A 26,732-nucleotide genomic window follows, 5' to 3' on the forward strand; every position below is an offset into this window, starting at 1 on the left:
TTAAATTTCCTCCATATTTATATAGAATTGTATAATAGCATATAACTTCCGCTTTCACCTCTTATACTTCAAAATATTAATAAACCTGGTGCTAAATGACTGACTGACTCAATCCATCAATGTCATGTCAATGAGGTGCCTATTCCTCAGGAGGATTTAGCCATAAGAATGCTGATCCCCTTGACAACTAGTATAAAGCTGAAGCTGAACTCTTTGCAAATTCCAAACTGGGGCTGAAATTCAGGAAATCTGCTTTCTGTTCTCTCCAGTGGTGAAATCAGGGAAGCAGCTCTGCCTGGCAGGATGTGAAGAAGAAAAAGGATGACTGAGAGAGATGTGGGAATTTCATTCCCTGGAAAGTTTTTTCAAAACACAGAGACCACACCTGTGCAGAGTGAACTAGACAGTATCCTGCCTAGAGACATGGGGTTTCCTAGGTTACTGCTTCCAGCCTCCCTGAAGTCCTACTGCCAAGGCATAATCACCTCCAATTTAGGTCTGTTCATACAGAACTGACCATAGTGTGTGGTCATCCCGACTGAAAGTCATGGGAACCACAGAAAGGGGTTGGAATGACTAACCAGAGAAAGGGGTGTGGGCTTGGAAAAAATGTCAGTGGGGCTAGTGAAGTAGAAGTTTTTTAATGATCCACCAGGCACATTTGAAAAGTTTCAGATTCCTTGAATCTAGGTAGGGAGGTTATATTTCAGGTGTTCAGATGCTTAGAGCATTGGTCTTTCCACTATACAGCACTGACCAAGCCTTCACCCCTTCCACCCTATTCTACATCACACAGTGAAAAGGGTTTATTGGTGCCTAGAAAACAAACCCTATTCAGTTTCCAATCGGTAGGTGCCCTTCCCCAATATTAAACTATTTTCCCTGTAGAAAGGAGGGTTCATGTTCTCCTTCCTGAATTAGTGCCCTGTCAGAAGTGGACATGAGAGAGAGCACCAAAGGACGGTGTGCCGGAACATGTGTGAGACTTGCAGTTACTTACAATCAGCATCTGCAAAAATAATATTGGGACTTTTCCCTCCAAGTTCCAGAGTTACTCGCTTCAAATTACTTCTTCCAGCTGCTTCTTGGATAAGCTTTCCAACCTGAAAGGAAATGGACAGAGGTTTTGCACATCGTGCGGCTGAGATGGGCAATGGCCAGAACCAGCTCTGGGCAGCAGCGGTACGCAGCAGTAATGCACCCTGCAAGGCAAACCTGTCTGCTGGATGACACGGGAACAACTCCTGTGGTCACCTTGTGTGGACAAGATATAAGTCACTGCCTCAGTGACCAGGCATGCTGTCAGCTCCTTCAGAGGCTGCCTCAGCTAAAAAGAGCTCTCTCGTCCAAGGGGATACCCTCCCCTGGGTGTCCCACATCCACCCACCGATGGTGGCAGGGGTATAAAGACCCTGCCCTTTCAGTCCACCACAGGACAACTCTGAGACCACACATGCTCCGCCAGGCCACACGCGGTCGGCTGAGGCTGTCAGGCCTGCATTGCAGCTCAACTTCCCGTATCCATTCCTCCTCAGCGGGGAAACCTAATGAATGACCTGCAGGCCAACGGCATCTCAGGGACTTCTCCTGCAGGACCTGACCACCAACCAGGTGCTGCTCCACTGGAGGGCAGAGGCCACGAGACGGAAAATGCCGAGCTGCTCTGGAGCCCAGGTAGGCAGTTTGCTCTTGAGATGAAAAATGCTACTTGTGCTCAAATCCTACCAAAAATTATGTATTTTCTAAGTCTGGAGAAGAGAAATGCTGAATTTACATTTGATTCCTCCAGCCATTTGTTGAGATCCTCCAGTAGAACTAATAATGCCTCAGGCAGGACAAAGTAGTTGTTAAGAAAAAAGGCTCTGGAACCTGACTTTTTTTTTTTTTTTACTGATTCTATCTATCACTTACTGTTTGACCTTGGGAAATTTATTTAGCTTCTCTGAGCCTCTAGATCCTCTCCTCTGTAAGTGAAGTTAAAAGTAGTGCCCACCTCAGTATTTAGTTGTCCTGAGGACTAAGCGTTTTAAGATATATGGCCCTTATAACCAGGCCGGGCACACCGTAAGTGACTACACATGTTAACCACATGCCAGTGTGAGAAGCTGGGGCCCCTTTTCCTCCACCTTCAGTGCAGAGAAAGGGGGGTGATGCTAAGGTCTCGTCCTGCATCTCCAAACTCTACGTGTATCAACTGTTTCAGGGAACACTAGGGAAACTGTTTCTGTGACTTCACCCATCTTCAGTACTACTCATTAGATGGATTAACTGCTTGTGTGTGTGTGTGTGTTTGTATTTTTATAACTCTACTTTATGGCAAAAAATTTTAGGAAATATACTCTCATTCTTAGGAAAGCTAACCTTGAGGTAAAATTAGAATCTCTTGGTTTGCAGAACAATGTTACTTACCAAGGGGAGGAGAAACACTGACATCTGACCCTGAAGATGAATGGGCAGATGCAGCCCACCAAGCCACAACGCCCTCTCCCTGCCTTGCCAGCTCATGTCTCTTCTACCACAAGGTAAACTCCCTGGGAAGACGGGCTAGTAGAGGCCCTGTTCTGAAGCAAACATGCTCTCTCCCCTTCAAGAAGAAAATACATGAACACAAAGGAAAGGAGAATCTGGCCCTCTGTTCTGCCAAGAGGATGTCAACCAGGTGAGAATTATGACCTTAGCCTGAGACCGTAGCGACAGAGGGAAAGCCGGCACCACAGGCAGCTGGGGCAACAGCACCGTGGCGCGTCCCTGAGGAGGCTGTGTCTACGACCACCTGTTCTAAGGAATCTTAGTGTGTGAGGCTTTCTCTGCCCCGAGGAAACTGTATTAATTGATGGGGACTTAATTTAAAGTCTAGGAAGATAGACAAGTGCTTTCTCAAAGGAGATAATTCCTGCAAGTCATGAACATTATTAATCACTGTATTAAAAAACTAACATTTATTGAGTTGGTCTGTATCAGACATTTATATGTATTCTCTCATTTAAGGCTCCCAAAAACCATAAAAAGCAAACTCAAGAGTTAGAAGTCAATGGACGTTAGCAGGTTACCCAGCTGGTTCCAGGCAGAACCTGTTGGACTCTAGGTGGGCTGGACTCACTCCCTCTCCTTCCCTCCCTTCTGCCCCACATTCTTCCCTTGCTGCCTTCCTTTCTATATATACTGAGTATCTAATGTGTATATCATACCACCAACATCTCATCCTTGAACTCCAAACTGATTTCAAAGTGAGCAGAAATATCACCTTTTATAGACACAAATGATGATCATAAATCAGTTAAAAGAACTTATATTCTGCCTTCAGATCGACATTCAGGAAATAAGCAAAAGCAAGAAGAAATGTGTAAACATCGAATAAATGTTTGGAGTTGGTAAAGGGAGTGCTGGTCTGGTTGGCATTGCATTTCTGTTAGCCCTATTCCCTGACTTTCAGCAAACCCTCTGTGGGTTGATATATATATATATCCACTAGGAATGTTGTCCAGTGATTAGTTTCGTATCTATAGTAATTATTCAAAAATCTTGCTCAGTCTGTGGTCATCAGAGAAGAATACTTTAAAATAATTTTTCCTTTGTCAATGCTTTGCCAGCCTTTCCTTAGAAACCAAATTTGTGCTAAACACTGCAAGGTAAATCTCAGATGAATAATGAATGCCTTTCCTTTTCATCTTTGGAAGAAGATCAAGTTGCACCCAGCTTCAAGAAAGAACTGGATGTTTTAGGTGACAGGAGAACCACTTCCATCTGGAGTGGCCTCGGGACAGGATATTCTGAAAAACCTGATTTCACCAATCTCCTTCATTCAATACATAGTCTTGGTTCTCCTACTGTGTGCCAGGTGCAGTGCCAGGCACTCCCTTGGCGACACAGAACTCACAGATGAGAGGACTCCCATGTAACCCCAGCAGGTGCTCAGGAAGGGCATTTTTTTCAGTCCACTTAGATGAAAATATGGATCTGATTTAATATTAGATCTGAACAGATGAAATTATGGTTCTGTAGCACTCCCTTATAACCCGGAGTCAGACCACTCTGGGCTTTACCCATTGGATGCAAAATCTTCATTACTTATGGGATCAGGCATTGTGTGTCTTCCCATGACATTCTCAGTTTCCAGGTCAGACTCTCTTCGGAGAATATATTACTACTCATGAACTCTCCCTGCCAGTGGAGCGAGGTTAAGTAACCCCAAACAGGAGGCATGCCTCATTATCATTATCTTGAGGGGGAAGGGGCGATGGGAAGGAGGGCAGATGCAACTCCAAAGTAAGTAATTCTTAATAGGAAAGAGTAACGTTTAAAAACAATGAGCTCAAGTGAGAACTGACTCAGTGTCTGCTTATAAAACATGATAGGTCCTATGCAAACCAACCTAACCCATCACTTATACGAATACCATGCGAAGGTTTCCCAAACTAAAACCTACCAGGTTAAAAAGTCTAAGAACAAAGGAAATACAGACATCAAGAAAAGGCCTGGGATTCACTGGACAAGCTTAAATGGAAAGTCCTGGGTAGGGTTCCTTGGGGACATGCACTGCCCTGGTCATACTGAACCCCTTAATACAACATGTGATTCTAAGGTGAAAGTGCACAGTGAGATAGACAAGGCTGCAAGGACGTTTCAGCCTCCCGAGTGGTACAAAGTCAAGTCAACAGGGGTTGACGTAATAAAACCAAGACCTACTCTGATCAAACAGGAGATTTGTAAGACAAACAGACAAACACATAGTTTGGGAAACATACAGTAAGCGAATATAGATTAAACAGGATAAAGGAGACCAAATTTTGAGTTCAACATTATCTTTTTTTTCCCTATCAGCAAAGATTTCACAGTATACTCTTATTATACCTCCTGCCCCATCTCTGACAACCTGGTTATATAACCATGCTCAGGTTTGTGGACTACAGTTTGGCCCATAGGAGTCAGAAGGCTTCGGTACTACAAACTCTGGCTTGGCTCCTAACCCAAAACTCATCTTCAGTTTGGGAAAGCCACTTCAGCTCCTTGGGCCTCAGTTTCTTCATCTGGTGAACGAAGGCACAAGCCAAGTTTTTCATCTGTCCCTTAGGTCTCCAGTTTGTTGAAGTTAAACAAAGACAAAGAGCGCTCCTGGAGCCGCTGCTCATTTGGAGAGTCAGTGCACAATTCTGCTTCTTCCAGCCTTACAGAGCAGAAGTAGTTTTTCATAGAAGCATCACAGCTGCACTGAACGGCAGAAAAATCCAAACATTTTTTGTTTCTCACATCATGAAAAAGTGACAAGAGTTCCTACCATGTGGTTTCCCAACTTTGCAATCCCTACAGTCTCTCAGCTGTATCCATGTACCCCAAACAGGCAAGGGCAGGGAACTGGGGCTCCCCCACACATCACAGAACTGGGCTGATTCTCAGCAGGAATGTTGGCACAGATCAACTCTGACTCCCATCCTGGTTTTGAATAGTCTTCAAGATTGATATCAGGAGTATCCCTTGGATGAGCCAAAATGTACTGGGATCGTGTTCATGGCAATGCAACAGGGCAGAAGTGCAATTTGGCACTTTGCGTGGAAAGCAGGTAACTTGTTCTGCAGGACTGAAGAGAACACAACGGCATTTCATGCCCTTTATTCAAGGCTGGTTCTCCCTGAACAGAGTTTCTAAAGTTGGGTAAAATTTTTCTTTTTATTAATTAATTATCCATATTGGGATGAATTTCTTCTCAAAGATATTTTTCTTTTTCTTGGTTCCTTAATTGTGCATATTAGGGTTAATTCCATCCCAGAGATATTCCACTTTTTTTTTTAATAGAAAAATCTCTAGTCAAGATTTCAATAAACTAGTTGAAGATGACTGCTTTCTGCAATATATTTTCATTTCTTAAACCCCAAACAGGTTGACTATATGCTTCTACCCTTCTCTCCTTTCTTAATTTTCATGGTTGTGCTCACTTGGTTCCAACTATGATGGAAACAGAAAAGGCAAAAATGTGTATTATTGGGTATTTCTTGTCTTTCTGAAATATTCAGAAATAACAGGCCAAATCAGTCTGTTCAGATTTCCACCAGAAAGTAACAGGACCACTTAAAGTGGTAACAGCAATTTCAAAACTTCACTGTGAAATTCAAATTATGAAAATCAATGTAGCCACTAACTACATTTCCAGCCTCTTTCCTCCTGTTCCCACCGCCACACACCCATCACTGCAGCCACATGAAACCTCTGGTCCATCCCAGAATATGCTGTTTCATCTGAAATGCCTTTCCTCCTCTTGTTTACTTGAGAAACTGATTTTTTCAGACTTCTCTCTGTCACTTCCCCTGAAAAGCTAGCTTTCCAGACACACCCTCCCCACAGGTTTTGGTATCGCAGCTCCACCGGCTGATCCCACGTAACCAACACACTGTTTTTGTTTAACAGCTGTCTTCCCCAGAAGGCTGAATTTGTGAGCAGAGGGAAAACACACACACACAATTTTCAACAACGTCTGATAAGTCATTTGCCGGCACATGACAGTTCCTCTTGAGGTCTCTGGAAATCAGAGAACGCGAAGTCTTTGAAGCACAGGATTTCTACTTCCAAGGCTTAGCTTTGCCACAACTAAGCAGCATGATTTTTAGTTTTCCTCTCCTTACTTCCCTTTGACTTAAATTTCTGCATCTTTAATGAAGGGCATGCTTTGTGGGTCTGATTCCACATTGGCATCCCCACGCACTTAAAAGCTTTTTCTATGTCTGGGCTCTACTTCCAGAGTCTGATTGTTGTCTAGAGTGGGACACACAGGTGTGGATAAGTTTTTAAAATTTCCGAGAACATTTCAATGTGCTGCTAGGGTCAAGAACCATGAGACTAAAGACTCTTGAAGGGAATTTCTATCACACTGTCCCTAACCTTTCACTATTGGTTCTGTTTCCTAGTGTTTAACACAATCGTTTATTGAGCACCAATTGTGTGCTCATTATTTTCTATAATATTCATGACAGTCTTGTGAGGCAAGAACCATTACCTCATTTTAGAGCTGAAAATAAAAAAACAAACCATGACTCAGAGAGGTCAAGAGATGACTTGCTGACAGGCACCCAGGATTGGACTCCAAGCCTAGGGCCCTTTTTGCTGCACAACAGCTTCTCTCTACGGTTCTTATTTCTCTTCTCCAGATGTCCTTCTGGAGGTTAGGTCCCCTCTGCCACGAGCAGAATTCTGATGACTAAATACACTACCCACAACCAACAGATACTCTAGATCGGCTGCCCTGTATATTTAGCATTCTTTTGTTACATATGACTCTCCCTTCCTATTTCAGATGAATTTTTAAATCAAGTTTGGATTTTTTCAAGAAGCCTGGTGAGTAATACTCAAGTTAAAGCTACTTCATGTTAGTCTCACTAATGAGGTGAACTACAGGGTGAGCATCTTAGGACCTATTCATGCTCAGCTTGAGCTCGGAGGGGAGAAACCTACATATAGGCAAGGAATCCCAGCAACCAGGCAAAGACTACAGGATACTTTCTCTTATTCTTCAGTACTCACTTTTAGATTATAGTACTAAAGAAGAAAAGGAAGAAAGCTTATGATTTAAAAGCTGTACAGCCAATGGTATTGACACATCAAACTGGTATATTTGATTCAAATGCTGGATATTGACTCATGAACTCACACAACCTTAGAAAGAGGCCCATTCATTGTTTTTTAAAAAGTAGCTAAAACTGGAGCATGCTGCTTCCCCACTTAGAAAAAGTGAGAGGCTGCACAGAGAAGAGACTGACCTGACTCATTACTCAAGCAGCAGAAAGGGTGTCTGTATCACCATGACATTCACCTCACTTAGGAAATGAAAGGGGAACCCCAGCTGCGTAAATTAGAATCAGTGATAATACAGCTGTTAGCTACAAACATTTGTTTGGCTCGAATCAATCGGGACTCTCCTGTAGTTCGCTTTGAAGGTCTCTCTACTATCTTGTTGACTAATGATGAAATCATGGTTTGTTAATCTAACTGAATAAAGAAAACATCACACAAAGCAAAATGCAAACTGTTCTCTTACACTTCACCGAGGTTGTTTATTGACTCTGTGTTTGTTAGAGCCCTTTCATATTCAGTTATTAAATATTTACGTGTATTGCGTATGTATTTAGCTGCACAAGTAGAAATTAATTCTATCTTTAATCTTAGTAACTTTGTTTGCTTTTTAAAGGCGTTGTGCTAAAGTAAATGGAAAGCAGCCACCTGAAATAAGCTTCTTGTTGCTGACTGTTAGACATTTTGTGATGTCCCAACAAGTCCCCTGTCCTTAGGGTAATTGTTACAGGTGCCATGTTTAAGCAACATGTTCCCTCTGAAAACATCTAGACAATTTCCCAAGCAGCCTACAAAATTAAGAAAGGATAGATGGATAAAGAAGTAAAAATACATGAGCTGAAAAGGGGTTTGAGGATTTGCCTGTGAAAATTGTCCACCTGACATCATTAGTATGGATAAATATAAGTTGGCTTTTGTATTCTAGACAAAGGCTTCTCCCTCAGGTCCTCTACTGTTTGTCAATGATACCATTACAGAGGAGATACTAACAGATACTCCAGAGGCCACAGGATTGGTTCTCATCCAAGTGAATGTAGTCTCTCTAGAGAGAGAAATATCAAATGTAGACTCTGTCAGAAAAATTTAGCTGAAACTTCCTCTATTCGCCCTGCTATAAACTACCAAACTGTGTGAGTAATTCTGATAACAAAACACTTCACAGGATCACCTTCCACCTTATTCTCTTTGTCAAATTTTCTCTTTTCTCTCTTTCTCTAAGTTACCCCATTTAATATCTGCATCTTTGAAGGCTGCATATTTAGTTTTTACTATTCTCCTTATGAAGATAAGTAAATTATTATATTATATAAAACTACAGTGACATAACATTATACACCTATTAGAATGGCTAAAATTAAAGACCAACCATACCAAATGCTGGCAAGGATGTGTAGGAGCTGGAAGTCTTGTACACTGCTGCTATTAATGTAAGCTGGTACACCTACTTTGGAAAACAATTTAGCAGTTTCTTAACCTAATACGATCTAGTCATTACATTCCTAGGTATTTACCCAAAGAAAAGGACACAACACACACACACACACACACACACACACACACACGCACGCACATGAAATATTCTTAGGGGCTTTTATTTGTAGTAGTCGCAACCTGGAAACAACCCAAATGTCCTAAATCTCCGTCAACAGGTAATTGGATAAACAAATTGTGATATATCCATAAAATGAAATGCTACTCAGCATAAAAAAAATGATGGAATGATGTATTAATATATGCAACAAAATGGGTGGATTTTAAAATAGCAGTATAAATAAAATTACTGAATAATTAATATTTAAAATAATTAGAGCTGAAAGGGAAAGAGAACAAGTGAAGGGGGGAAAAGAAACTAAGAGAAACAAAAGGTGGTGAAAATAAAGAACGTATCAGAGGCCAATAAAAGATATTATGTTTGGAACTAAAAGGAGGCAACATTTGAGAGTATGAATCTAAACAAGAATAAAGCATTGTACTCATTATAAAAGTTAGTTCTTATTTATCTGTACAGAAGGTAGAACAAAATCATTGAGCTAATGACCCACTGGGTAGGTAGGAAGAAAAGTCATTTCTAGCAAAAGAAATGGCATTTGCAAAGTCACAGAACTGTGAGAGGGGCTGGCAAGCAGTCTGGTAAGGCTAGAGAGCAGGGGAAGGCGCGAGGGCAAAGTCATGAATCGGCTTGTCTGCTGCCTTAGAATTTGCACCTCCAGGCAGAGATGCCCACTCTGCAGTTAGGCATAGAAGTCTGGAGCTCAGAAGAGGGGCTAATAATTATAAGTGAGCTATTTCAGGGAAATATTCTAAATGAAATATTGGTGTTGACTTTTACTCATTTGATTACTTTCATATTGGTAAATAAAAAATTAAGTGGATCAACTAGGTTACTTCAGGTGAAAAATCTTCTATACTGATGGTTTTATAGAGAAGAGAGTTGGAGAGGGAAGTAGTGGTTAATTTGTTCAGAAACCAGTAGTTATGACAGAAATAAACTTTGGACCTTGTCTTAGGAATAGTGCTTTTATGCAGATAAGAGCTAAGTGAACAAAACTTGTTTATAGGAAGAAAATACAGCCAGCTAAGCCTGGAAGATAAAATTTTCTACCAATTCATCAAAATTTTCTACAAATCTTTGTGCTTCATTGAACAGCCTCTCCACAAATGGTCCCGAGGACAAAATGATGCTCGGCAGCAGCACTAGATTTGTGCTAAACCTACGAAATCCTCTGGAGAAGATGCCTGGAGCACAGAAGAGGTAGAGAGGGAGGAATACTCTCGTGAAGAACTCAGTTCTATTTACCAGGAATCAGTTCTACGCTCATATGCTGAGTGAAGTCCTGAGTTGTTCCATGTGTAAAGTAAGAAGTGACTTAATGATCTCCTCACCAGTGCCTGGCGCACAGTAGGATATCAACTGGATGAAACAGAAATCTTAATTCTGAGATGATCAAAGTTATCTCTCTTTTGTAGCCAGCGAGCCTGTTAGTGCCCTTCTGGGCTCTTGAATGGCTCCAGTACAGGAGGAGCAGGAACGTGGGAAAATGTAATTAACCACACGCAGACTGAAAAGTGGCAGAGGAATTGCTTGTTCATGAGGTGTGGCTTATAGAAAGAAGTCTTAGAACTTTACAATTGCACTGTGTGAGTGGAAGCGTCTGAGAAATACAATCAAAGCAGAACTGCTCACATTGCAATTAGTTCCCCACGTTCAGTCGGCTGTTTTCTCAGGTCGCCAATACTGTAGAGTTTCTTAATATGTATGAACTCTGGGAAATATTTGTAAACTTTTAATAAAATACTGGTATTTTTTGTTTCTCTGTTGAGTAGCTTAAGGATGTAGAGAATGTTCTGGAGCATGTCCTGGCTTTGCTAAACTGATTCTGAATTAACTTCTTTTCCTTCAGCTGCTCAGGAGAGAGATGACTGCTAGAATCAGCATGACAGACACAGCGGACGCTGGGAGCGGTACCCGTCAGTTTACACAGTCATTGTGTTTAGCACAGGTTAACAAACTCAGAGCTGCAGTTTTTTCCTTAAAAGGACCTGGGAACATGTTCTGGAGTATGACCCACTATTTAAATTGTATATAAACTAGTGATTCTTGAATGTTAATGAACACAACAATCACTAGAAACCCAATAAAATGAGAATTCCTGGACCCCTGAGATCTTGGGTGGTGCCAAAAAATCTGCATTTAAATAAGCTCCCCCCACCCCGATTCCACTCTCCCTCCATCACTAGGTGAGGTAGTCCTGGAACAACTATTGGGAAACGATGGTAGCTACACTACACTTTACCATGAAGGAATCTCCCCCGTACCAAAATTCAGTTCTGGCAAACTCAGTGGAAGGACTGGCCCCCAGTCTAGGCCATAGCAGGATCATAAGCGAGTTCCTTAATAGGTATTGAGTGTCCTCATCCAGCACCATCTCTAAATCCAGTACTCTAAACCACTTAAAAAAAAAAGGATTCAAAATCGGTTTATCCAAGCAAGCACCTGGGCAATCTTCCAAAAAGCGAAATAGAAGAGCAAAAACAGAAACAAAAAAACCCAAACATTTACTAGAAGACAGAAATATTTGTAAAATATTTATAAAAGCTATAAAACAAACAAAAGGAAAGTAAAACTGCCAGAGGCAAGAAGGAATTAGTTTTTGATAGACATATTCTTTACAAATGGAAGTTTCAAATTCAACTAATATTTATTGAGCTTTTACAATGTTCCCAGCAATAGAACTGAAACTTTTAAATACATTACCTCAATTAATCCACAAATAAACCTATAAGAACTTATTCATAGCCCCTCTTAACCGATGAAGAAAATGAGAGATTGGAAAAAATTAAATAATTTTCCAAGGTCACACTGCAGGAGAGGTGTGTTTGATCCAAGACCTGTTAAATTCAGCCCCTTCTATTATTACACCACAGTTTCATAAGTATAAATTGTTCTATAAATTTTATTTAAAAAATAAACAGAAAACAATGACAGCTAATAGTTACTGACACTTTACTAAGAACCAGGCCCTCTTCTAAACACTTTAGATATTCTAACTTATTTCATCCTCACAATCTATGAATTAGGCGTAATCACCCCTTATCTATAGGCAGAAAATCTGAAGGCTGGGAAAATTAAATATTAATAACATGTACGATAAACAACTCCATACTATCATTGCAGAGGTTTAAATTACCTCTAGCTTTCTGATATTGATATGACATATCTTATTTAATCATCATTGATTGCTTTTAGTATGATTTGAAGATGTTGTTCGGAATTTCTTATTGAAAAACTGATGATTTCCTACAGTTTTTTTAAAAATAGAATATGGTGTAATGCAACATCCTTTTAAACTTCCGTTTTAGCAAAAGAATGAGGAACACTTTATTTTTAATAGACCCTAAATAAAGGATTAAAAGAAATTAATATAAGCTGAACTACATAAAGCTTTAACTTACTAAATTCATTTAAAATTCTGTGAGGTCTTTGTTGATCATTAGGTTGATCATTAACTATCCAGCTCATTATGATAAGCCACTGGGTAGTTTTGTGGATGAAAATTAACTTGGCCTGAATGTAGGTGAGAGTAATATAATTTGGGAATTAGAAAATGATTGATAAGACAGAGCTATAGGAGAAAACCTGACATTTTATCTAATTTCTGCACACTTTTGTGTCCCTTACATATTAAATACTTTCACCAGAACACTGGGATTATGTGTTTAGCCATCACTGAACATCTGGTGTCCACTGTTGGCCCAACCTACCAAGTGTCCAGAGCACTAGGAAATCAGACCCACACTGACTCCTCAACACATCCCATCTGTCATGACTTAGGTCCTTAAGGTTTTCTTTTCCCAACCTCTGTGAGGCTTTTCACTTCCAGAAGAAATTTTTAAGGATACACACTGTGTCAGTATCCAATCTACAGCTCTGGAATTCAAACGCCTGTCAAAAGTAGAGCTGCCTGAAATTACAAAAAAAAAAAAAAAAAAATGAAAAGAAAAGAAAAAAGAAAGAAAGAAAACTGCATTTGTTATTGAGAGGCAACAGTGAAATCTAATCTCCCATTTTACATTCCAGCCAAATATGTATCAGGCTTTTTGAAAGTGCTGGTCCTTAATATCAGACGAGGGAAATGATTCTGAGAATTGAACAATACCAGTATTTGTTGATTATCTGCCAATATCAAGCAACACATTGCTCACAAGGGTCCTCCAGCTGGGGTTCCTCCAAGTCCTTTTTACACTTTGGTTCCCACACCTCTACGATTTCATTTTCTCCAAAGAGAAAAAGAATTAGACCTACATTTTCCCACTTGTGAGTATTAACAACTGTAGAATTAAGGTGCAGGATTATCTTTTTCCTAAATATTGTTATCTTTGCATGAAGTAGCTTTTCATTTAAATTTAAATATCTTCAAATAGCAATACTTCTTAATGCACAAATACATTTGAAAAGTATGTTGAGCAAGAGAATTTTTGTTCTAGTCTTGATCTTAGAAAACATCTTCAAAATTAGGAAATATTTAAGTAGTGCAGAATTATTTTTCTCTTCCTCCACACTCCCATACTCACCACACAATATTAGTGCTCACAGTAGCTAATATTCAATCACCTGGGTTAGACTGAATTACACAAGTTCTCTAAGGTCTAACATAGTATTTGATACTTAATTAAGTCCTCAATAAATGTTTGTGAAACTGACTTAAGATAGCTTAGGTTTAAAACTTTAGGTCCTATACCCCAAAATGTCAGATGGAAGTATAATATATCAAATAAGATTTAAAGATGCTAAAGATGCAATTTTAAAGTAAATTTTAGGGAAAAAATGGGGAAAATTGAGTTAGAACAGCAGCCTTTCAGAATTAGATACTTGTGACCATGCTTTGAACAAAACATGTTCCATTGAAAGAGTACCCTTCCTTTGCTATGTGATTCTGTTTTTAATGGCTCCTTCCTCCTGAGGGAGGATGTACAGCATCTTATCCAGAGAGACAGTGCAGCACTGTGATTTGTAGCACAGGTTCTGATATGACTCTCTCAGACCTACAACTTACTAGCACGTGACCACGGCAGGTAATTTAACCTCTCTCAGCCACACTTGGCTCACCTGTAAAGATGTAGTGAGGTTACATATGCAAAGCACATAACAGGTATCTGGCACACAGTAAGTGTTCAATCAATAGTGGCTATTAATGGCCACAATTAAAGCCTTAAATGCTTTTTAAAAATCTATTTTAATAGCTTTACTGAGATGTAATTCACATACCATAAAAGCCACCTGCTACATGTATGATTCGATGGTTTCTAATATATTCAGAGAGCTATTACTGTGATCCAATTCCAGATCATTTCATCCCTCCAAAAATGAACCCCATATCTATTAGCAGTCACCCCCGTACTCCCCTCCTATCAGTCCCGTGCAACCACAAATGTACTTTCTTGTCTATAAACTTGCCTATTCTGGACATTTGGTCTCTTATGACTGGTTTATTTCATTTAGCATAATGTTTTTAAGGTTCATCTATGTTGCAGCATGTATGAGTACTTCATTCCTTTTTTTATGGCTGATTAATACCCCAATGCATGGATATAGATATACTACAATCTGTTTATCAACTATCATTTGATGGACACATGGGTTGTTTGTACTTTTTAGCAATTAAGAATAACATTTCTGTAAAAGTTCCTGTGTGGTGCTAAGATTTTGTCAAATATTTTTTTCCATGTGTGTATGAAGAGATTGTGTGATTTTTGTCCTTTACTCTATCAATACGGAGTATTACATTGATTTTTGGATGTTAAATCAACATTGTATTCTTGGGATAAATACTACTTGGTCACAGTGAATAATCCTTTTCATATGTCACTGAATTGTTTCCTAGTATTTTTGTGTCTATAATTAATACAGGATATTGATGTACAGTTTTCATGTAGTATCTTTGTCAAGGGGATCTCTATACTTCAACCTTAATTTTTTAACCAAGAATTCTTCTCAGAGGCTTGACTTGCAGCATCTTACTTTCAAGCTCACCTGCCTCCCCACTTTTCTCCCCAATCCCTTCCCAATACCCACTCTATTCTACTAAGAGCTTCTATATTCTCCAGCCTCTAGTTGTTTACTAATACTGCTCCTATTCCCCAATTCATTTTATGTATCCATATTCTACAACACCTGTAACAAATCCCTTTTTATCTTCAAGCTTTGACAAACGATCCAGTCCCCAGAAACCTCTCCCTTTTTGGGATCCTGATGTCATATTACAAACTAACATTTGGTTACTGCTTACAATATACAAAACTCATATTGCATTTAATTCTCACAACCCTGAAAAATTCATGTACTTCTTATAAACCAAATTTGTACAAAATTAAGTGACTGGTCCATAACTGTATAGGCACAAAGTAAAAGATATTAAACCCTAAGCTTTTGGTTGCAGGAAAAAAGAAGAGAAGTGCTCCATTTGACATACCACCTTCTAGCTCTGAGATGAAACATTTATTTCTCAAATTGTCTTTCCTCTCATGTAACTAACAAATATCTATAATACATGTTGACTACATACACATCATATACTACTTGAGATAGTGAAGAAAATGCATACAGGATGTTCTCCAAAGAGACTACTAGTCCATACCCAAAGTTACCTACATGAGCAAAAACTGTCATCTTCTGAAACTAAAGCTAAAAACATCAACACTAAACCGATAAGCAAACCAGCTCACCCAAAGAGATTAAAACTGAGTTACTTATGGGAGGGAGGTAGTTTTTTTTATTTTTACATTTTTATTGTATTTTTTCCATTACTATTTATCCTCCCTATACCTTCTTCTACTCCCCCCCCCACACAAGGAACTAAGGTACTTTTAAACTATTACATACCAAACAAACCAAAGACTTTTCCGAGTCTGAATGTCTTAAGAGTTGAATTATAAAGACTTTAATTATGTCAACTGAAGTAAATACATTTTTAACCTCACTCACTATAATATATCCCATGTGAGTCAATGATAAACCATGAGGGTAAGTGATTACTTGAAACCTAGAGAAAGGAATCGAAGAACAACATCAAAAGAAACCAAACAATGCAACGGGGCTCCTGCGTCTGGCCGTCGTGCAGGAGCTGGCACTGGACTTGCCCTTTCCCTGTGAACAGCTGGAAAAGCAGGTCAATTTCTTTCTTCATATGGGACATCAAGCAACATGGGACTGGGATTCCAGAGATTAAAAACAAACAAACAAAAAATAAATAAATAAATAAAAAACAAGGAAAGCCCCTTCTGTCAAAATACTTTCTAGATTGCAGCAAGAGGAGACTGAGGTGGCTAAAATGTAAAGCGCTTAGTACCAGAGGGAGAGAATGATGTCCAGAAATCTCCGTGGGAGTCTCCTTCAGTCTCTGGGTGAAAGCTAAGCCAGGAATACATAGGATGAAGCTCTATGAGACTAGATAAGAAACAAAGGCCAGGTAATTTGTATGCTGAAAAATTCCCCGAGCTCCCACAGGGCTGGGAGACATTTGAGTTCTGACCAGCCACAGTGGAAAAGACTTTGTTGAACACTGGGAGCATTCAGTAGAAATACCAGAAATATCTCAAAGCGGTAAAGTGGGTTGCCCTGCCCTGGTGATTATCTAAGACTCTGCACCACACAACTTATCGGTGCATTTTCTACAACAGATCATGCTACTAAGAAAGGGAGTCAAAGGAGCTCTACCTAACACACAGAAATAAATACAAGGAGGCTGTCAAGTTGAGGAGACAAAGAAATATGGCCCAAATGAAAGAAGAGAACAAAACCCCAGAAAAAGAACTAAATAAAATGGAGAAAGCCAACCTATTAGATGCAGAGTTCAAAACACTGGTGATCAGGATGCTCAAAGACTCACTGAGTACGGCAAGAACATAAAGGAAGAAATGAAGGTTACACTAAGTGAAATAAGGAAAAATCTACAGGGAACCATCAGTGGAAGGGATGAAGCTGAGATTCAACTCAATGATTTGGAACATAAGGAAAAAATAAGCATTCAACCAGAACAGCAAGAAGAAAAAAAAATTTTTTTAAATGAGGATAGTATCAATATCCAAATCATAAGGAGAAGAGGAAGATCTAGAAATTGAAAACTTATCTGAAAAAATAATGAAAGAAAATTTCCCTAATTTGGCAAAGGAAATACACATATAAGTCCAGGAAGCACAAAGCGTCTCAAACAAGTTGGACTCAAAGAGGACCCCACTAGGACACATCATCACTAAAATGCCAAAGGTTAAAAGATAAAGAGAGAATCTTAAAAGCAGCAAGAGAAAAGCAGAGTTACCTACAATAGAATTCCCATAAGATGATCAGCTGATGTCTCAAAAGAAACTTTGCAGGCAAGAAAGGGTTAGCAAGAAGTATTCAAAGTGATGAAAAGCAAGGATCTACAAGCTAGATTAATCTAGCCAACAAAGCTATTATTTAGAAAATAAGGGCAGATAAAGTGCTTCCCAGACAAGGTAAAGCTAAAAGAGTTCATCATCACCAAGCCATTATTACATGACATGTTAAAGGAACTTATTCAAGAAAAAGGACTTCCGGCCAAGATGGAGGCATAGGCAGACATGCTGCATCTCCCTCCACAATTAAGAAGGACTACAGCTACCTCAAAACTGGAGACAACCAGAAGTTCCAGAAAATTGAGCTGCATGGAAGTCCAACAAACAAAAATATAAAGAAGAAATACTCATCCAGACAGGTAGGAGGGTCAGAAACGAAGTAGTGTGGCCGTGGTAGTGGTGGCAGGCAGGAAGCACAGTAACACATTCAAAAATGTAGGGACACCTGGAGAGTGATTCCAGTCCCAGACCAGACCGCGCAGCTCACAGTTCTAGTGCCAGGGGAAAAAAGCCTCATTGCTTCTGACTATGAAACCAAGTGGGGTTTGGGGCAGAGGAAGAAACTGCTGGTCACTCATTAGAGTCCACTTGTTTAGAGGGCCCCCATGGTCCTAGAACATCTGCAAACGCACCCACTCTGGGAACTATGTCCAGGGAAACAGCTAGAGAGGCACCAGTCTCATACAGAAGTGGGAGAAGTGCCTGGAAAAGGGGCGAGTACTGGGTAAGAGGCATTGTTCCCTCTCTGACCTCTCCCCCACATACAGTGCCACAATGTGGTGAAACAGGTCACCCTGTACTGACAAATACCTAAGGCTCCGCCCCTTACAATGTAACAGGTGTGACAGCTCTACCTAAGACACAGAGGTAAACACAGGAGCCTGTAAAGATGAGGAGACAGAGAAGTATGGCCCCAAAGAGGAAATGGATCAAGGTTCCAGTGGGAGAACTAAGTGACAAGGTGATAGCCAACTTAACAGACACACAGTTCAAAACACTGGTGTTAAAGATGCTCACAGACTTGACAGATATGTTTTAGTACAGCAAGTGCAGAAGGGAAAAAGTGAAGGCTATGCTAAGTGAAACAAAGGAAAATGCACACAAAACCAATGGTGAAGGGAAGGAAACAGGGTTCAAATCAATGATTTTGAACATAAGGAAGAAATAAACAGTCAACCAGTACAGAAGGAGGAAATAAGAACTGAAAAAAAAAAAATGAGGAGAGGCTTAGGCATCTCTGGCACAACTTTAAACATACCAACGTCTGAATCATAAGGGTGCCAGAAGGAGAAGAGGAAGAGCAAGATATATATGAAGAAAATAATGGTCAAAGTTTTCCAAATTTGATGAAAACTATAAACTCAGATCTAACTATAATCTCACAGATTCAATAATTTTCGATGAACTCCAATTAGTATGAAACAAACAAAAACACAAAATCTCACAGAATCACATCATAATCAAATTGTTGAAAACCAGTAAAATAGAGTACCTTAAAAGCAACCAGAGAAAACACATTACATATAGTAAGACAAAGATAAGAATGGCTGCCAACTTTTCATTAGAAACAGTGTAAGTAATTTAAAAAAACAAAAATCAAGATGGGATATTTAAATGCAATTATATCAATAATTCATTAAATACTAAACAACAAAAATGGACACCAAAGAGTACATATTGTATGATTCCATTTATATGAAATTCTAGAATAGGCAAAATTAATAAAAAGAAGGAGAAGCTGCCTGGGACAAAGGGTGTTAGCCACGAAGAGACATGAGAAATCTTTTTAGGTTATGCAAAAATTCTATATCTTGATCTGGTTGATGATTACATGAGTGTATAAATTTGGTACTTAAATGGATGCATTTTGTTGTATGTAAATCATACTTCAGTAAAGTCTTTTTAGAAGTTAAAAAAAATCTTCAATGTTAAAACAGAGATTTGAACCCAAGCAGCCTGGAAACAAGCCTCATGTCCATACTGATTCACTAAGCCTGCCACATCTTGTCTGGCCTGAAAGATCGGGTGGGTCATCCATTCAATTAAGCTTCCAATACATGATATTGTGACTTAAATTTTTTTTTTAAAAAGGGTGTCCAGTTTTTAGACTGAAATATCCTTGGATGAAAAAGTTAAATGCCTAGAATTCAATTTATCAAGATATGCATAAGACCAGAAAGTGATGAACATGACAGGACAAATAACAGATTTATACCATGTTCTTAAATGAAAGTCAATCTTGTAGAGAAAGCACTACTCTTAGTTCAATATAGACAGGTAATGTTACACCCATCAAAATTCCAGTGAAGATTTTTTTGGAAGAAAATGTGTTTAGAAAATGAGTTTGAAATTTTATCTGAAAGAATGGGCACGAAGAGCCAAAAGGTTTTGAAAAACCAAATAGCAAGGTATCTTGCCTACCACATTGAAACACGTCTCTTAAAAACCAGTATTTAAAGCAATTAAAGGAATCTGGCACTGGTGAAAGAGCAGACAAACTTTTGAGTCTCAAAATGGAAACATGTATATATGGAAATTATCATATAATGTTAATGTTTTATTCAAATGAGCTGCAAAGAGATATATCGTTTAATAAATGATGTGGAAAGAACTGAACACTCATTTATTAAAAAAATAAGCTTAGGCCTCATCTTTCATTATACATGAAAATAAATTCCAACCAGATTAAAGATTTAAACAAAAACAAAACCATAAAGGTACTGAAAGAAAATGTTAAGGACCATTTGTATAATCTTGAAGAGATTTCTTTAAAGATGAGAGAAAGACCAGAAGCCATTAAGAGAAAGACTTTTGCATGACGTGTCTATTATTTTTTAAATTAGAGAGCAAAGAACAAACTGGGAACATTTGTAAATTCTACAAGAAATAGAAGACTGACCTACTTAATACATAGAGACCTTAAAAATAAAACCATCACTCTAATGCATTCTTGGTGATAAGCAAGTTAATATATAATTATCCATTTGTCTTGCAGTTTCACTTCTAATACATATCCAACAGAATAACATACGCGTGTGTGTGCATATATTTGGATCTCCAAAAATTTTCATTTCAACAGTCTGTGTAATACGGGAAAAAGTGAAAAAATTATGAAGTGTACATGGATGAGGATTAAACTATGACACACTGGTGTGAGAGTATGCTACTCAGCTATTAAAATGAATGAAGGTGATCTATATATTATGAGCTCATTTTTATCAGAAAATATTATACAGTCCAAGCTTCTCAAATGACTCAATCAGGACCACTGGTTGGTTAATGAAAAAAAGGCTGAAGCATGGGAAGAAACTTTAAGTACTTCATTTTAGTTTTAAAATATGTACATTCACTCTCTAGTCTTTGGATCTAGGACGAAGGACTTTCCTTTAATTATGGGTCCACCTGTACTTTCAGATTAAGTCATGCCCTTAGAATACTGTTTAAGATTTCTGGTTTCAGTTTCTTTAAAATGGAGTGAGGACTTAAGAACGTTTGCAAAACAATCCAGGTGCATGTTCTATCTAGATTTATACTTTTTATCCAATCTTTTGTGATTGCCTTGCTCATTCATCATTGATTGCAGTTGTTTTTAGCAACTAGCCCTTAGCAAACTTTTTCAAATTATTAGACTTAGTTTACGCTCACATTTTGGTTTATATGTTTTATTGAAATTTTGAAATTATTAAACCAGTACAACTAAAATAAAAGATTTGGAAACAAGTTAACTATTGACAAACATAAAACTTAATAATTTGTAACTATAAATTAACACTCAGGTTTATTAATCAATCTCTTATGAAATATTTTAACATGAGTCAGTTTAAGTATTATTAACTGTATCAGCTGATATACTCAACTCCCTAGACCTGTGCTGACACAGAACACTTGAAAAGTTGAAATGTGAATTGAGATGTGCTGTAAATGCAAAATATATACCAGCTTTTGAAAACTTCATATTGAAAGAAGAATGCAAAGTACTGTGATGATTTTATATTGATCACAATTTGAAATGATAATATAGAAATATCAGATTAAATAAAATATATTACTAAAGTTAATTTACTTAAATTTTTTAATGTGGCTAATAGCAAACTTTAAATTACAAATGTTGCTTTCATTACATTTCTATTAGGTAGCACTGTTCTAGACCTGCAAACAGCTTTTGTTCAATGATGATGTCATCTGTGAAGTCTACTTGGTAAAGTGATTGAGACTCTTTTTCATCACCTCTGTTCCCTCAATCCAAGACATGTCAGATAACATTTTGTTAGAAACCTCTCTAAGCAGACTTGTGACTCAATCTCAGGGATCAATAAACTATGGCTAGGGGCCAAATTTGGCCTGCTGCATATTTAGTATAGCTTATAAACTAAGGACACTTTTTGTGTTTCTAAATGGTTGGGGGGAAAAATTATTATTTTTATGTGAGGCATAAAAATTATATGAAATTCAAATTTCAGTACCTTTCAAAAAAACTTTATGGGCCTGTAGCCATGGCTCAGCTTATACATTACCTTGGCTACTTGGTGTTACAAGGGCATAGTTGAATAGCTGCATCAGAGACCTTATTGCCTGTAAAGTCTACCCTATTTGTTACCTGGCCTTTTACAGGAAAGAGCTTGCTGATCATAGCTCTATGTCACCCCTTATGATGCATAGTTAGTTGCCAGTTGCATCTGCAGGATCTGGTGGAAATAAATAGAAGGAAAAGCTTCCCATTTTAATCTCTACCAGAGATTAGTTTAATGTCCAGCTTCTTAACTTGCTTCTGCCATTATTCTTGACTCAAGGAAGTGTTCAGAAACCCAAGTATTCAGAAAGTTTCTTCTGAAAGTTTTTTAAATTTGTTTTTGCCTCTGTGTTCCTTTTATTTCAAATGATAAGAGCATTTTGTTTATTTTTCAGGGGCAGGATTTACCCAGATGGAATCATGAAAAAGATTGGGGATCTGTGGCATCAATGGTCAATGTGGGCCTTTACTTTGAGATTTGCCAGTGTTCCAGCTGTGACACCAATGCTGCCCTTGGAGGGCTTGAGTGCTCACGGCTCCTTTGGTGTCCAGCCTCTGAGTAACATTTTCAATTTTCTTTTAAACCCTCTACTCATCTGCAGGACTGTTCCTCAACCCATGGTTTCCCAGGTACCTACCTCAGTAGACCCTGTGAACGCAATCTTGTCGATGCCAATGTGAGAAGCTATTGCTGCCCCAGCCGTTGGCCCATATCCTGGCAAAATATTGATGACTCCTGGTGGAAAGCCAGCCTAACAAAACAGAATTGGAGGAAACGTGGCTTGTGAGAGGTGAAGAAGCCCATTAAATCAGATATGCTCCAGTGGGCCCCAACCGTACGGGGAGCGGGGGTCACTCCTGAAGGTGCTTTCTCTCACCTCCTTGATGAGGGCTCCCATGTAGAGTGCGCTGAGTGGTGTTTGCTCTGCTGGTTTAATAACTACTGTATTGCCACAGCACAGAGCTGGAGCAATTTTCCAAGCAAACATCAGCAGGGGGAAGTTCCACTGAAAGGAAAAAACTCAAGGTTGATAGATGGAAAAATACCCTCTGCTACTTTGTTTTCAAGCTGTGACTTCTCAGATTTCTCAGACTAGTCCTCAACATAAATCTTGTCCCACCACAAGTGTAGATGTTTGGATTTTTAAATTACTTCATTAAGAATAAAATGAGACTGACCTTGAAAATCCAAATTACTATATTCCAACTACCAAGCAAAAGAAATCACACAGTGAAAAGGGAGTCTTTGTTTTGTTTTGGTTTTTCATTGTTATTTTGTATGTTTTTAAAACTAGATTTCAGTTCCAGTAAGTTCTTGTGTTTGAAAACTTTTTTTTGCATTTGTGATTTTTACACCAGGAATTTCAGACTGATGAAAACTCTTCAGTGTAAAAGAATTAGAGGAAATTCCAGCTGTGAATGATATTTAAGTCAATGCATATTTCAAGGTAGTGCCTTTTCTTTACATACATGTATTATTACAAAAACATGACTATAAAAATAAAGTGTATCCTTATTTTTTGAGTATGCAGAAGCTTTAGTTTGCTTCTTTTTTACTACAAAATAATCTAATAGAGACCAAAAAATGTGAGTATCTGAATTTTGGGGCCAAAAATGATTTTTAAAAGAGTATTAAGCTTGTATTGTCGTAAGTGTAGGCATGAGCCTAAGGACTATCAGGTGTTGTTGATAATTTCATTAAGAAAGAAAACAGAAATCTTGGTCCCCTGGCTTCAGCCCGTGACCACAATGTGTTTCTGCCTGAAGCATCTCAGCTGCCATCCTTGAAAGATTCTCACTGGCCCTGGCAAGCTTGCAAAAATATACAAGTGTCTTGCCTTCACCAAACACCCAATTTCTTTTCCCCTTAGTTGTTTATAAACTTGGGAGTCCACAGTGATGTTTTAATTCCATCTACAGTATATAAATCTTGGAGTGCGGTAATTGAGCTGGAGCTGGTTGACAAGCAGCTCTCATCCTGTCAGTGAAAGCTGCAGCTCCCAGAGTCTGGGAAGGGCAAGAAGAGCAGGTTTCAGTTCCTGCAATTAAGGTGACAGACCTCATCCCTGCTCTGATCCAAGTGGGGTTTCCCCGGGTGGTGTAGGAGCAGAACTTAAACCAAACCTCTCATTTTCTGTTTTCACTATCTAGTAAATTTCCCAATAACCCAGAGTCTGTAGATCATGAAAAGAAGATGAATACCTCTCAAAAATCTTTGCCCCCCCCCATCCCAAGGTCAACAATTATCTAAACTCATTCTCCTATATTTTGGAAAAAGAAAACTTCTTGTCTACAGTATAAGAGTTTAGTTTGAGCCTCCCCTGAAATCCCTGCCAGAACAATTAGCTAGTACTGTTGGAAGATTAGATATTTTGTATAATGCCAAGGCTCTGTGTGTGTGTTTGTGTGTGTGTGTGAGAGAGAGAGAGAGAGAGAGAGAGAGAGAGAATGTTTAATGTTCCAATCCAAACACTAAGCACTACATCTATTTCCCTTTACAAGACACACAACAGCCCGGCATGGTTTCAATTATGACCGTGACGTTAATGGTACTGCTGTGTCTTCTGTAGTCTTCTATCTAGATTCTTGTGAAAAGAAACAGTGGGAAAGAATGGGATTAAAAGACCATATAAAACAATATGCCTGGAAAGATGGTGAGTCACAGTTTTAAAAAGTAAACAAGCAAATATAACAAAGCATTAATTTTCCATAAGCCGAATGGACATCCATAACCAAGGGCAGGTTATTAATACATTGGGCTTGGCTTTGCTTATTTTAATCATGAGAATTCCATGACTTGAGAACTCAACTCCTGGTAACGGAGCTGAAACCCTATTAACCTGTTCAAATAAGCATTTGCAGGGAGGCTGTTAAAGATATGTCAACAACATGAGCTCAATTTTTTCCCCCCCAGTAATGGAAAACACACATCGCTGAGATCAATGTTTTATGTATCTTGAAGAGAACTGGTTCAAATGAAAATAAATATGAGACACAAGGAGATACACTCACCGGGATGATCTGTCCACACACTCCAATGGGTTCGTGTCTTGTAAAGGTAAAATAGTCGCCATCTGAAAGGAACGACCACAGTCACTACTAGAGAATTCAGATTAGAAGAAAAAAATGCAGAGGAAGAACTTGGGTGGCAGCAAAAAACAGAAATAAAGTTGAAAAAACATCCTACTAAACTGTGTACAAAAGCTGGTAGATGCTATTACTTGGCATGAAGTATGTCCAGATATAGCTCCCAGACACCCAGAGCACTAACCTCTAAGGCAAAACAAAGGGCAGACTGGTGACTCCAGAAACAGTCCTGGGGTATGGAGGGAGGATGTGGGGGAGCTAGAAACTGGAAAATATTCTTTACTAAATGTTATATTAAATATTTAAATGATACTAACATGTAGAGCAGTTATTTGATTTACAAACTGAGGTACATCAAAATTTTAAATAACTTTCTGAAATATTAAAAAATTAAATAAAATGCTATTGGGTAAGTTAAAAATGCTAAGCAACAAGAAAAGGTGAGGAGTAAAAGTACGATCTATTCATAACTCAGTCCAGGTATCAAATGCACTTCCTGGGCACTGGAGGAATGCAGGCGCATGTTGGCCTATTTCAAGAAGGCAAAAGTCCACTTCAAAGAACATCCCATCAATAACCCAAAGCCTCCACCCACAGACGAGCCATGGTAATGAGGATGATTTAATAACCTTGTTTTCTCTATAGGAACAAAAGATAATTGGAATAATTATCCAGGAAAACTAAACCAAATTATTCTTTAGGAATATGTCATTATGTTTATCTGAATTATTTTAAATGGCTAATTGAAATAACCAAAGAAAGAATGGCTCATTTTCAGCACAGGGCCTTTCATTTCTGGTCCTAGGCAAAGTCTTTGTTTTTTCCCAGTTGCCAGCCTTTTGCCCCTGTCACTGATATTTGTTTTCCCTCTCAAAAGCCTTCCCCCTGGAAAAGCGAAGACACTCAGTTAATACTCATGAAGAGCATCACTATTAGGGACAGGTAGAGTTGCAGGTGGGGGCAGAGTGTGTGGGTTGGAGGAAGAGAAAATAATGTGACTGTTTACCATGACCTCTCAACACACCTGAATCACTAGTATTTATCACACAGAAGTGTTTTAAGTACAAAATTATACATTTTAAAGTGATTAAAGGTTTTTCTCTTTCTCCTGGACCTCTTCCCAGAATTAACAGCTGTCTTACTAGTGCATCTTTTCAAAGAACTTTTTTTTCACATACAAGTATTTGTAGCATCCTTTTATTCCACCACCACCCCTTTTTAAAATACAAATGGAATGTTATTTACAGCCTTCTATATTTTGTTTTTCCCACTTTTTTCATATGAATCTAACAATTTGAACTGCTGAATGTTATTCCACTGGCTCAACAATGGTACTACTTATAAAATATCCTGAAAGACACAGAAATTGCTTTCCATTTAGGCTGTTATAAATAATGCTGTAAACACTATCATATATATTTTAGTTTTGTGTGCAGACAACTCAAGAATTTTCATGCCAGTGATTACCCTTCTTCAATTTATAAATCCCCAGAAAGGTGTTTTTTTAAAAAATATTAGTGCCTTTTAATGTTTCAAATTGTTTTTTTTTTTTCAGTAGACATAAATGTGATGTCAGACTCTTCTTCTGGGGAAGGTTTTCCATTGAGAAGCAATAACACCAGCCAATTGGCTAAAGAGTTTTACATCCAAGGAAATCCTTCCCAACTAAATTACAATATGGCTAAGGTGACAGATTCAGGTGGAT

General features: G+C 38.5%; 1 protein-coding gene across 1 annotated transcript in view; it reads right to left on the reverse strand.

The window, feature by feature from the left end:
• ALDH1A2 (aldehyde dehydrogenase 1 family member A2) overlaps positions 1-26,732 on the reverse strand; it is an 87,107-nt gene that overhangs the window by 11,948 nt on the left and 48,427 nt on the right. The window contains exons 5-8 of the mRNA XM_090270664.1: positions 24,953-25,014; positions 22,819-22,947; positions 22,579-22,692; positions 1,001-1,103 (exon numbers count right to left, since the gene is read on the reverse strand). Coding sequence (XP_090126790.1) covers positions 1,001-1,103; positions 22,579-22,692; positions 22,819-22,947; positions 24,953-25,014 — 408 coding nt within the window. The remainder of the gene's footprint in view (positions 1-1,000; positions 1,104-22,578; positions 22,693-22,818; positions 22,948-24,952; positions 25,015-26,732) is intronic.

The sequence above is a fragment of the Furipterus horrens genome, unplaced genomic scaffold (genome assembly GCF_987537825.1).
Source record: "Furipterus horrens unplaced genomic scaffold, mFurHor1.1.pri manual_scaffold_3, whole genome shotgun sequence".
Classification (NCBI taxonomy): Eukaryota; Metazoa; Chordata; class Mammalia; order Chiroptera; family Furipteridae; genus Furipterus; species Furipterus horrens.